Source organism: Miniopterus schreibersii (assembly GCF_964146895.1).
Source record: "Miniopterus schreibersii genome assembly, chromosome: 12".
NCBI lineage: Eukaryota > Metazoa > Chordata > Mammalia > Chiroptera > Miniopteridae > Miniopterus > Miniopterus schreibersii.
The window spans coordinates 65,944,347-65,957,471 of record NC_138112.1 but is presented as its reverse complement, the minus strand read 5'-3'; the positions used below and the strand labels follow the sequence as shown (position 1 = coordinate 65,957,471).

Below are 13,125 nucleotides of genomic sequence, written 5' to 3'. Positions count from 1 at the left end.
GCACAGCCAGCCTCTGAACCTTGCAGAGCCAGTTCCTTCACCGTGAACCCAGGGAGGAAGGGCAGGATTTCATAAGAGCTGACACCAGACGTTTTTGCTTTGGCAAAGGTCACCTTGCAAGCCTCAGCTCAGCAGTGTCGGGAGGAGACACACTGCCACGCTCTCTGTGAGATCCTGCTGAACTGCCTGCATTAAACGGCAATTGCAGCACCCAGGAGTCTGCCCTTCTCACTTGCTCCTGGGGACACCTGCGAGATCGGTGTGGAGGCGGCTTCCCAGGTAAGGACTCATGCTCCTCTCCTCCCCCAGGAAGATAACCGTTGCTTTGTGACATCCTCTGCGCTTCAGTGACACACACCTAAACACTCCTAGTGTGTTATGGTCAGTACCCCCAGATCCCTAAGGAGAAGGAATGACTGAACTTCAGAAGCACACCCCTGGCACCTCCTCTGTGAGGGCAACTCGTTCGGCACTGTGGAGACCCTGCGGGCTCCCGGTGTGAACCGATAGATGCATGAGGAGAGCTTCGGGCACTTTCTGGAAGCAGGTGGTGAATGCAGCACTTAATGTGGGGGACACTGCTACATGGCCATATTTCATCTTCCTAGTTTATTATAAAGTTATATTTTTGTTTGTTTGTTTTTCAATGGGTATTAGTTACAGCATAAATTAATCATAAAGAAAAATGTACAGATTGACATTTTATTTTCTTTTTTCCATCACCATTCATCCCCTCAATGCCCCCTTCCACCTCAACACACCCCCTTCCTCCCTCCAAATCACCATACTGTTGACCACGTCCATGAACTTTCTCTCTCTCTTTTCTTTTTGCTCAATCCTTGCACCCCCCAATACCCTCCCCCACCAGAGCTGTCTGCCTTGTCTCTATGTATGAGAAAGCCTCCTTGGCATTCCTGTCTCCTCTTGATGAATTCAACCTACTTGTGCACAAGATATGTTGAAGAGAAAACAGGAAAGTTCATGGAAGTTTAACAGTCAATAAAGTGGTGACACAACCTGGTCACAGAGCCACGTCCTTGAACATGGGACTCTTGGGGGAGGCCCTCCACCTTCCACTCTGCTGCTGGAAGATTCCACAGCGTGCTGCTCGGGTTCTATCAGGAACTTCATTCACCAGTGGGGGGAGTAAACAACTCCAAATAAACTCTTGCAGGTCCTCTTTCACCTTCTGGAATAATCTGCGGCTTCTGGCCTCTCCCTGAGGATCTGTGCAGAGACTGACAGAGAACAGCTTGCAGGTGAGAAGGAGGAGAGCCCGCGCTCTGGGCCCCTCAGCCCCTCTGCCTCCCCGGGGGCACAGGATTCAGATGCTACTGCTGCGTGGACGGCACCTCCCGGCCCGTTAGGAATGAGAGTCTTGCTGGGGAAAGGAAGCGCTTCCACTGGAGGAATTTGCAACAGGAGCCTGCAGGGTACAGGGCAGCTCCCTAGTGTGGGAGAAATTCCCGACGGGCTAAAGTGAGGCTCCGGCTGAAATGGTAGACAAATGTGAAGTGCATTGGGAGCTGGCCGTTGGTGGACAGGTAACAGAAATGGGACAGCCCTGGGAAGGAACATGCTGCTTCAGGGGACATTCATGTGGCGCAGTTGGTAGACATATTATGCAGAGGTTCTGGTTTAATCCCTGGTGCCATTCTAAGGCAGTCAGGCACTTGCCCCTTGGATAAACACTGTCTAGGAACGCTACGTTCCCTGCTTAGGGCCTCAGAAGGACAATGCAGCATCTAGTGCCAGGACTACAGCACAGGTGAGATGAACTGTTCACTTGAAGCCACAGAAAGGAAACGTAATTTTAGTCCTCTCAGCTGCACTATCATTTATGTGCCTTTTACATTTTCACTCTAAGGCTCTCCCATAGGGCAGCATATATGTCATCACTTTCATGTGAATGGGTCTTAGAGTAGTACAATAATGACAGGTCATTCCTTACTTAGCAGGTGCCAATTTCCGTGGCTTCTCCCCCATTTAATGCTCACCACAAATTCTTGTGCCGAAGAAGAGTCACAGAATGGCAGTGTGGTTAACTGTTGCTTCTACTAATGATAATAATAAAAAGGCTAACAATGATTAGAATCACTAATTGAGAACTCGCTATGTCCCAAGCACTGTCCTAAGGACCGTGCACGCCTTGGTTTATGTCCTTGCTCAGCTGCTCTGTGGCACAGGTGCTCCAGTCATTGTCCTTCACGGGTGAGAAAACCAAGGCACAGAGGCGTTCAGCAACTTGCCCAGTGTCATATAGCTTCTGATTGGCAAAGTCAGGCTTGTCCTGAATTAAAGTAAACCTCAAAGCACGCTCGTTCATGCTTAGAGAATATATTGGTTAATCTCTGTGAATCCTTAATTATTGGAATTCTAGGCGATGTAAACATCAAAATGAAAATTGAGAAATATTTTTTAAAGTTTAACAAATACCAAAAATAATTTCAGAAAGAGGCACCCAGGCTTTCTGCCAGACTTATCCCTCCTTGGAGTTAGTGAGGAGTCTCGTGAATGGGGCACCAGTGAAACGGCGGGGGTAAGGCCAGGCCAGTAGCTAGAGCTGCCTACTGTGTCTGTTTTGTGTCTTTGTATGTCTTCCAGCACTTCTCACTCCTTCGTGTTTCTTGATCCCCTCTTTAGGCTCAGGTACCTGCCAAGATGTTCCAATTACAAGGCCCACAAATGCAGCAGATGCTAGAGAAAGCCTTGAGGAAGTTCCTCCCTGAGTCCTTAAAGGTGAGAGTGGAACCTTCTAGGGGAGAAAGGACGATGACTGCCTATGACAAAGCTGGGAAGAGAATTAGCTGTCACTGAGCACTGCTCTCTGCCAGGCACTCGCTCCTCTCACGTGTCAGTGCCCATGATCTTGCCGCAGGGCAGGTCTATGACCCACGTAACCAAAGAGCAACTGGAGGCTCAGTTACATGACTTGAGCAAGATCACACCAGCAGGGAGTGGCAATGCTGGGATTGGAAGGCACTCTGACCTTTGCTGTGTGATGACCCAACACCATTCCCTTGTGCTCTTCTAAGAAATATGTCAGATATCAAGGGAAGTGTTTCCAGAATTGCAAAGTTGACCGAAACTAACACACTAATGCTTAATTGATTGTTTCTGACCAATCAAGTGAGTGGTGAAAGGCTAACTATTATGCTTCTACTTGAAAGTTCATAACAGGTCGTTTTTATTTTGTCAAACACAAATGGATTCTGTTTAATTTGGGGTGAGGCAGAAATTTCGTTTTAGAAGTAGATCAATGATCTTGTACCATAGAGACTTTTTCTTTCTCTTGTTGTGTATGTGTGTTTCATTTTTTATTTTTATTTTTGCACTAATATATGTTGCAAAGGGACTAGAATGTTACCAGGGATAAAAGGTGCCATTGCATTCTGATCAAGGTATCAATTCACTAAAAATACAAACAAATGCTAAACTGTCTACTCCTAACAGCAGAGGCTCCAAGTACCTAAAGTAAAAACTGATGAAACTGAAAGAAGAAATAGGTAAACCCACGGATATAATTAAAGACTTCCACACTCCTCTCTCAATAATTTATACAATACAGATGAAACCTGTAAGGATATAGAAGACCTGAACAATACTCTGAGCCAACTTGGACTAATTGACATTTATATAGTACTTCCCTCAATGACAGCAGAATACATATTACTTTTCAATGCACATTGAACATTAACCTAGATAGATCATATTTTAAAATTTTTTTAAAAATTGAAATCATGTCAAGCATGTCGTTGAACAATATGGAATTAAACTTAAAATTTTTAAAAAATCTGAGAAGTTATTCAAAAATACCCATGTATTTAGAAATTATAAAAACATTTCTAAATAAATGATGCTTTACTGCCTGGCTGGGGGAGGCTCAGCGGTTGGGCATTGACCTAGGATCTAGGAGATCGCAGTTCGATTCCTGGTCAGGGCACATGGCCGGGTCATGGGCTTGATCCCCAGTCGGGGACGTTCAGGAGGCCACCAATCAATAAGGACTGTCTCATCACTGGTGTTTCTATCTCTCTCTCTCTCCTTCTCTCTACGTCTCACTGAAAGCAATAAAGACACATTAAAAATGAATAAATAAATAAATCATGCTTTAATGTCACACCAAAATTAGAAAGTACTTTAGTTGAATAGAAATGGAAGTACACCATGTTAAGAGTCTTGGGATACAACCAAAGCAGTGGTAAGCGGGAGCCTTGTAGCTTTAAGTGCTTATACTGTAAAAGAATAATGGTCTCAAATCCATGCTTTATGTTTTCACCTTAAAAACTAGCAAAAGAAGAGTAAATTATCCCCAAAGCAAATAGAACTAAGGAAATTAGAAAAGATAAGAGCTGAAACCAATGAATGTGAGGAGAGAAAAGCAAGTAGGAAAATCAATGAGCCCAAAGTCTGGTTCTTTGAAAAGATTAATAGCCACATTGACCTAGGAAAAAAGAAAAAAGACACAAATTGCCCACACTAAGAATGAACTAGGGGACATTACTACAAACCCAACAGACATTGTAAGGATAAATAAGGCCATACTGTTACCAACACTAGGCCCATAATTTTCACAACTTATGGCCTGTGGAAAGCACAAAGGACTTATGGTCACTGGCTTTTCCTGGTGCTCTGACACCTTATGTGGGGATATCTGGAGACTAAGCCTCAGGCATTTAGTATAAACCCAAATCACTGATCCTTCTTACTGAAATAGTGTAGGGCAACCATGGAGAAGGCAGGGTCTAGAATCAGACTGTTTTGATTCCACAGTTCACTCTGCTCTGGGAAACAATGCGAGAGTTAAACATCTATGAGGCTCAGTGTTGTTGCACGTAAACTGAATAAAGCCAGAAGGTCAATACATTTTGGCAGATGTTTCTCAACCTTTGCGAGGGTTGCCAAATAAAATAATATAATAAAATTAATATCCAGCATCTCTTGAACACTTACCAATTATCAGGAATTACATCAAGTACTTTGCACAAACTCCAAGGTCTTACTTGGGTCATACAAACAGAGCAACACTGCCTCCCAACTCATTCCCAGACTTGAGCCAGGTGACAGACCTAAGACCCTTTGATTGAAGGAAAGGATGGGTACCCTTGAAGAAAAATTATTACACTGTCAAAAATATGAGCACTGCGCCTTCGCTGGGTGGCTCAGTTGGCTGGAGCATTGTCTCTCATGCACCAAAAGGTTATGAGTTTGATTTCCCATCAGGGTACATACCCAAGTTTTGATCCCCATTCAGGGTGAGTACAGGAGGCAACTGATTGATGTCTCTCTCTCACATTGATGTTTCTCTCTCTTCCTCTCTCTTTCCCTGCCTCTCTCTATAAAGTCAATTACAGTATGTCCTCGGGTGAGGATTTAAAAAAAGAAAAGATGACCATTGCATAGTGTGTTTATGTTTGTATGTGTGTGTGAAGGGGGATAGATGTTAAACAAGGATATATTAAGTAATTTCCTTATTTAAAAACTGGGTGTGACTATGTAAATAAGTGGAAAATGGAAAGATATGTCACTAAATTCTACAATGTGATAGTGAATGATTTTTAATTTGTTTTACGTATCTGCATATTTGACTATATTTATATAATATTCTCATGGTTCCACCCCAAAATCTATTTCTAGTGGAGTAATAAAATAGGACCTGAAGACTGTTTGAAGTAGGTGCCCTACCAGTTACTTACCCTGGTTTCATAGAGACAATCCTTACCCAGCTGGAACTGGGCACTTGGCCATCCCTTCCTAATAAGCTGACTCTCACTTTCTCATGATGCTGCAGGTGTATGGGACCGTTTTCCACATGAACCAAGGAAACCCGTTCAAGCTAAAGGCCCTGGTGGACAAGTGGCCTGATTTTAACACAGTGGTTGTCCGCCCTCAGGAGCAGGTAAGGCGCCCGATGTGGAATGCATACACTTCTATTTGCTCCATGTGCCTACCATTGTCTGCGCCTGGCAGTGTAGACCCAGGGGACCGAGAAATGAATGACAATGATGGTGAACAAGTCCTTGTCCTCAAGGAGCTCACAGCCTGGAGGAAAAAGTACATAAGCAAATAAATTACAATTCGATGAAAAGTGTCTAAGAACAGAAGACGCACAACATAGAGAAAGAGCAGATACAGAAGCTGATTAAACTGGGGGGGGGGGGGAGTTGAAGATGGAGGTCTCAGAAAAAAGCCAGAGGCACATCTTAGTGGAAGTTTCACCTGAACTACATTTTGTAGATAATTATATTTTTGTTAGTCTGACAAGGAAAAGAGGGCACAGCGAGGGCAGAGACAGGAAGGTACAAAACAGGACAGCGAGTGGAGGTGATTCTAAAAAGGAAATTCGTAACACAAGGACTTCCATATATATTTTGGGGAACATTTAAAAATTAGTGCAACTCAATTTGAAAAACAAAAATTCTAAGCTCACTTTAAACCAGCCAGTGAAATTATAAATTTATAAAAATACAAGTAGTATACTTTTCATACAAATGAAAATTAAATAAGTAAAATAATTATATGTTTTATCTTAAATGTGTTAGTAGTATCATTGCTAACTTCTGAGTGTATTTTGTAGAGCATTTTCTAACTATTTAAAAAAAGGCTTCCTAATTCTGCACTAGTCATGGTAATATTCTCCTGTGCCATTTTCCTCCTAATAATCTCATCTGTTATTTAATAATTTAAGGGGATCTTTCTAAATAAGTGGTTTCTTTGTTCTTCTGGAACTACAATGGGTTTAAATATAGTATTATTTTATGAAAGCACTTCTGAGCAGTTTTCAGGCTCTTTGGCTTCATTAACTATGGATGGAGATTTTAATTCAGAGTTATCTGTAACCAGATTTGATATTGTCATGTTCATAGTTTTTGTGTTTGATAACTACTTGAACTGTATTAAAATTTATTCTTGCAACAGAAGCTTTTCCTTGTCTACTGCCTCTCCCTCGTTCCTGTGGAGGAGGATGGCAATACAGAAGAATGCTTTCTAAATAGTTGTGCCTGTGTTTGATTTGAAATTTTTATGCAACATATGGGTAGAAGATAGTCTTGTTCTGCAATTTTACATCATACATAAAAAACTTGAGTCTCTCATCTTGATCTCATGATTTAAATGATTCAGAAAATAATTGTAATGCACCAATAAAAATACCAGTATTTTCGTACTTAAACATATTACAGCATAATGGGATTTAGAATAAAAGTATTGCAATCATGAACTGCATGGAATGTGCTTTATTTCCCTTTCTCCAAAAATAGGTGATGGTTGATGACTGCGATCACTACACCAATACTTACCAAATCTACTCCAAGGATCCCAAGAACTGTCAGGAATTGCTTAGCTCACTAGAAGTCATTGACTGGAAACAGCATTTGCAGATCCAGAGTAAGTAAGAAGAATGGGAATGTGTTGACTCACTTCTCTGTCCTGACAATTACCTCTACAACTAGTATCTTTCTCCATACTTCAAACCCTCAGCCTGCTGACTCATCTGTGAATATACCTGTAAAGGGGGAAAAACACCCTCAAAGCTTGCAAAGTATGGGCTTCATGTAGAGAAACATAACATAACTCCTTGATAGCCAAGAATTTATGGCATATTTTGCAGACATATCCAGAATCCCTAAGGTTGATTGGGTGCCAGAGGAGAGCTTCCCCTAGGGCCTTCCATGCCTGGAATAAGAATGACAACTCGTTACATAAAGCACTGCTCAGGTCATGAAGGACACTGTCATGGGTACAAGCATGCCCTCCAGAATCGGACTTGCTGGGACAGCATTTGTCTGTTACTTGCTATGTGATCCTAGACACATGAATTGTCCTCACTGAGATCATATATAAAAATGAGGATAATGGTACCTAAAACACAGGGATGTTGAACAGATTAGATAAAATGCTGAATAGGAATTGCGTAGCACAAAACCCGGATGTGTCAGTTAGGTTTGCATAGCAAACCTCATAATTCTGTGAATCAACATTTGGGCTGGGCTTTGCAAGGCCATTCTTCTGGTTCCATCTGGGTACTCATGCAGCTGGGTACTAATGGATGGACTATGGGCTGGTTGCTTTAGCATGGCCTCAATCACATGTCTAAATGAAGGTTCTGGCTGTCAGCGCTGGCAACCACAGTGCCACATGATAGGAGCACAAGTCCTCAGCAGGCTACTCTAATACCATTCACATGGTGTTGGTCTCAAGGAAATCAGGAGCACAAAGAAAGGGCCAGAACCAATGTGCAAGAACTCTTAAGCCTCTCCCTGCAACAAATGTACTCTTTGCCAATGGTAAAAGCAATCATATGGCAAATGATGCAGTGCAGGAGGGCACTATTCCAGAGAATGGATACAAAGAGAGGTGGCCAAATTGTGGGCCATTCCTGCAACAATCCACCACACTGGGAACACAGGAATTGCATAAGAGATGTTGGCTACTATTGTTTTTATAACTCATCTCATGGGATTATCAAAACAGCATGATCATGTAGCCCAGAAAATTTAGCTCCAGTCCAGTCTTGGTATTTCCACAAATGGTATCACCATGGCTGAATGAATCGCTGAGCACATTCGTTGCACAAATCCTGACTATGTGACCTCCTGTCACATGGTGACAGAACCAAGCCATAACCAAGGGTTTTAGACTGTAAATGTAGACACTTCTTACTCCACTGGACAGCTTCTCCACAAAATGCACTGAAATCATTACATCTCTCCTTAAAATCCCATCTAGGTTCCCAGCCCAGCCTAAATGAGGTGATACAAAATCTTGCAGCCGTGCAATCCTTCCAAGTGAAACACACACAGCGTTTTCTCTACATGGCGCTAGACACCGTAAAGAAACTGATTCCTTCCCTGTTGGATGGAAAGAAATTACCACCAGGTGATGGTAAACCCAAGGCCATGTAAGTTTGACAAAAGTCACTTCACTACTCACACCTCCCATTCCTGAAGTAGCCTTCCACCTTCCCTTCCTGCTTTCACTCCTGTCAGCTTATGGTCAATATTCTTCAAAGCAGCCCAAATCATGGTTTTCAGAAATGTAAGTTAGGCAATAGGGACAAGAACAAATATAATAAATACTCATGAACTTGGTTTTTCTCTTGGAACTTCCATAGCAATCAAGAAATGTTTAGACTCTCATCGCTGGATGTTACCCACGCGGCCCTGGTGAATAAATTCTGGCATTTTGGTGGCAATGAGAGGAGCCAGAGATTCATTGAGCGGTGTATCCAGAACTTCCCCACCTTCTGTCTGCTGGGGCCTGAAGGGACACCTGTGTGCTGGGACCTGATGGACCAGACAGGAGAGATACGGATGGGGGCCACCGTGCCTGAGTACCGGAACCAGGGCCTCATCTCCTATGTTATGTATATCCACACCCAGGCTCTGAAGAAACTCGGCTTCCCGGTGTATTCTCACACAGAAGAGGAAAACAAAATTATACAGAAAATGGGTTACAATCTGCATCATATCTGCATGCCCTGTACCTGGAACCAGTGGCACTGTGTGCCTCTGTGAATCCGTCCTACACAAGCATCAGATGGGCCCTGGCATGTGCCTAGAGCAGTGATGGGTGGGCAGAGAGAGAGAATAAATTGTACATAATTGTCATTATCGGTAAAGAAGTGGGCTCTGGGGGAGCAGTGCGAATGCTCAATATCATGGTCCCTGCACTCAGGTCACTGCTGGGCTTCCCATAGATGTCTCAATGTGACACAGTCCCAGGCACTCCACATGGTTGAGATCCCCACACTTCCAGGGATCTATGGACACTCTTTTCATGAGCTTTATGCTGCCTTGAATGGCTTCTGGAACTCCTAGTGTGTGGATCTGTAGAGCCTTGCTAAATTTTCCAGGGCTGGGTAGTATTTTCTGGTCATTATGACTCATTACTCAACCTTTCTATGGCCTTTCTCTTAACAATAGGCAAGTGGGCTCTGCTCAGGTCTGTAGAGATTATACTCTTCTCAGGTTGCTGCTTTATCAGTACATTAAATAATTATACACAGTACATTAAACACAGTGCATTAAATAATCATACAAATATATATGAAATATTTAGTTAAACATGATATAGCAGGGAGAGTTACTAAGAAAAAGACTAATTTATATAAGCCTCTCCTCTCCTCACTCCCACACCAGGGAAATTGATTCAATGTTGTTTCTAAAAGAAGAGCTTCCTAAATCTACCCAAACTCACAAGCAATAAAGAGATTCTGCGTTTGATTGTACAAGTTGAAGTGAAGTGGTTCATGATGGGAAGAGCCTGAACTGGGTTTATGGAGAGTGGGAAGACCCAGACCCAGGGAGGTGGGCCATGGCTGAGACGGGATGGTGTCAAGTGATGGATTGCTTCTGTGCTTCAGATGCAGATGGTTTTGTTTACAAATCATTTTAAAGTCTTCGATTTTTAAAACAATTCTCTTTAAAGACCTCTTAAATAGCATTTACTTTGGTTTAGATGATATACCAAATTAATTAAGCACTTTAAGCTAGATCTATAAATTTAACTTCTCTTTTAAGGATGTATATTTTGGGCAACAAACAAACTATTCTTAAATACTAAGTAATTCTTGTAACCTCACAAAATGACCTTTTGAAACTTACACATACAGTACATCTAAACTTTTATTGGCTCTTCTAATTGAAGCACAACGTTAAGAAGCTTTCAACTGTAAAATTTCATAAATCTAAATCAATTACCCTAATTATGCCTTTTATATTGAGTTTAAAGGTTATTACTCTAACAGGCAATTACATATATACACACACACACATATACACACAAACGTATATATAAAATAAGTATGTGAATACTAAATAGTCATTATTTCCACTTAATAATGGAAATAATTAATTTAAAAATATTTGTACCATGAGTTTGACTCCCTTAAAACAATAGTCCTCAGCCAGGGGGAATTTTATTCTCGAAAGGGAATTTGAAATGGCCTGGAGACCTTTTGGTTGTCACAGCTTGGGGAGGTGATGTGCCTGGTATCTAGTGGGTAAAAGGATGGTGCTAAACCCTACAATGCCCAGAGCAGCCCCTCATAAAGAATTATCTGGCCCCAAATATCCATAGTGGCAAGGTTGAGAAACCCTGCTCTAAACATTTGTATGTTCGATGGTAACTCATACCCACTCAAATAAGGTGTGTACCATCCTAAGTTCTTGAAGCTATTTCCTACCAGAAAAATAGTTAGGATGCCTAGTTTCTTTTATCTTTTAAAACTTATTTTTAACTTTTTATTGGACTTATTGGGGTGACATAGGTTAATAAAATTATACAGGTTTCAGGTGTACAATTCTATAATCCATCATCTGTATATTGTATTGTGTGTTCACCAACCCAAGGGGAACTGATAGAATGTGTTCAACAATATGTTTAATGCTATATCAATAATTCTTTTTTTTTTTTTAAATATATCTTTATTGATTTCAGAGAGAGGAAAGGAGAGGGAGAGAGAGAGATAGAAACATCAATGATGAGAGAGTCACTGATCAAGCCCACAACCGGGGCATGTGCCCTGACTGGGAATCGAACCCCGATCGCCTGGATCCTAGGTTGATGCTCAACCGCTGAGCCACGTCCAGCCGGGCTATATCAATAATTCTATAACTTCAAGGGTGGAGGAACAGTTTAACCCACTTCCTTGAATTAGAGTTATATTCATGTCTTCATTTTTTAAATTTACTCATACAAGTCTATAGCTTCATCCTGATTGATCAACTAATTGGGTATTAGGGTTTTAAGATGCAAAACTATAGATCCAGATACCTTTGGATATGAGGGGATGCTAAGATTTTGGTAACTGAGAGATACTTCTATTCTTCTGTATCGTTAGAACATTACAACTCTTAAGGATATCTTAAATGATATCCCATTGAAATTTGCAGATTTCACATGACTTTAGAGTTTTCATATACAACCTATGAGTTTTTTAAAAAATGCCTCCTAATGAGCTCAGGTGATCAAAATTAATACCACCAATAATGTGTGTCTGGATGTGATTCACTAAAGAAGAAACAACCTCATTAATATAATATTTTTACCCAAAATGCATAACCTGAATCTAGTCATAAGGAAAAAATTACACAAACACTTCAGAAAAAAGTAAAACAAACCAAAATTGAGAGTTATTGTACAATACAACTGGCATGTACATGTAAAAATTCTAAAGATCATGAAAGAAAAAGAAAGGTTGAAGAATTTTTCCAGAAAAAGTGAACCTAAAAAGTTTGACAGCTAAAAACAATTTGAGATTCTGGATTAGATGCTGGGTCAAAAAGTAAACTTCTATGGAGGATATTGTTGCTATAATTGGCAGTTTTTATATGATCTGTGTATTAGTTACCAGAAGTAGAGAAATGTTAAATTTGTATTGTGGTTAAGAAAGTGAATGTCCCTGTACTTCCATGATACATGATTAAATATTTGGGACAAATGATCATAATAGAAGCAACCTACAAAAGGATTTCAATGCATGTATAAACAAATGTGGCAAATAAAGTCAATGAACATAGGTAAAGACTGCATATGTATTTAGAGTTTAATATGTCATTGTTGCAATTTTTAGGGTTTGTAATTTTACAAAATAAAGGCCAAGTAAAAGAATGCCTTCTATTGTACATAGCATTAATTAATTTTTACAGTTGTCAATGAACCTGTGAGTTAATAATACCATATTATCTGTGTGTCATCGTGGACTCATAATGCCTCATAAAGTCCACGTATTTTTTAAAAAATATGTCTTTATTGATTTCAGAGAGCGGAAGGGAGAGGGAGAGAGAGAGATAGAAACATCAATAATGAGAGAGTCATTGATCGGCTGCCTTCTGCATGCCCTGGCTAGGGATTGAGCCCGCAACCCGGGCATGTGCCCTGACTGGGAATCGAACCTCGATCTCCTGGATGCTAGGTTGATGCTCAACCACTGAGCCACGCCCAGCCAGGCAGAGTCCATATATTTTAACTACAGTCATAACTCTCTATTACTGCAACTTTCACCAAGAGAACCTACTATTCTGCTGATCCTTAAAATCTTTGGACGTGGCCTCACTAATGTTTGAATGCTTTCTTACTTTCTGACACATAAAATGGTTCAAGTTTACTTTATATCTCTCTGCA

At 41.0% G+C, this 13,125-nt stretch overlaps 1 protein-coding gene across 4 annotated transcripts; it reads left to right on the top strand.

Moving 5' to 3' along the window:
- LOC308565790 (glycine N-acyltransferase-like) lies at nt 1-12,599 on the top strand (the record flags this gene model as incomplete). 4 transcript variants are annotated; one of them, XM_081155394.1, is made up of 7 exons in its annotated part: nt 1-279; nt 1,175-1,259; nt 2,644-2,739; nt 5,792-5,899; nt 7,260-7,386; nt 8,728-8,899; nt 9,113-12,599. In XM_081155394.1, the coding sequence occupies exons 3-7, from the start codon at nt 2,662-2,664 to the stop codon at nt 9,513-9,515; spliced, it is 888 nt and encodes a 295-aa protein (XP_081011520.1). In that variant the 5' UTR covers nt 1-279; nt 1,175-1,259; nt 2,644-2,661. The 4 variants fall into 4 exon arrangements, with proteins under 4 accessions (XP_081011520.1, XP_081011519.1, XP_081011522.1 ...); XM_081155393.1 differs by lacking the exon at nt 1,175-1,259 and having other exon boundaries at nt 125-279; XM_081155395.1 differs by lacking the exons at nt 1-279; nt 1,175-1,259 and adding an exon at nt 1,509-1,544.
- Between the last annotated feature and the right edge of the window lie 526 nt (nt 12,600-13,125).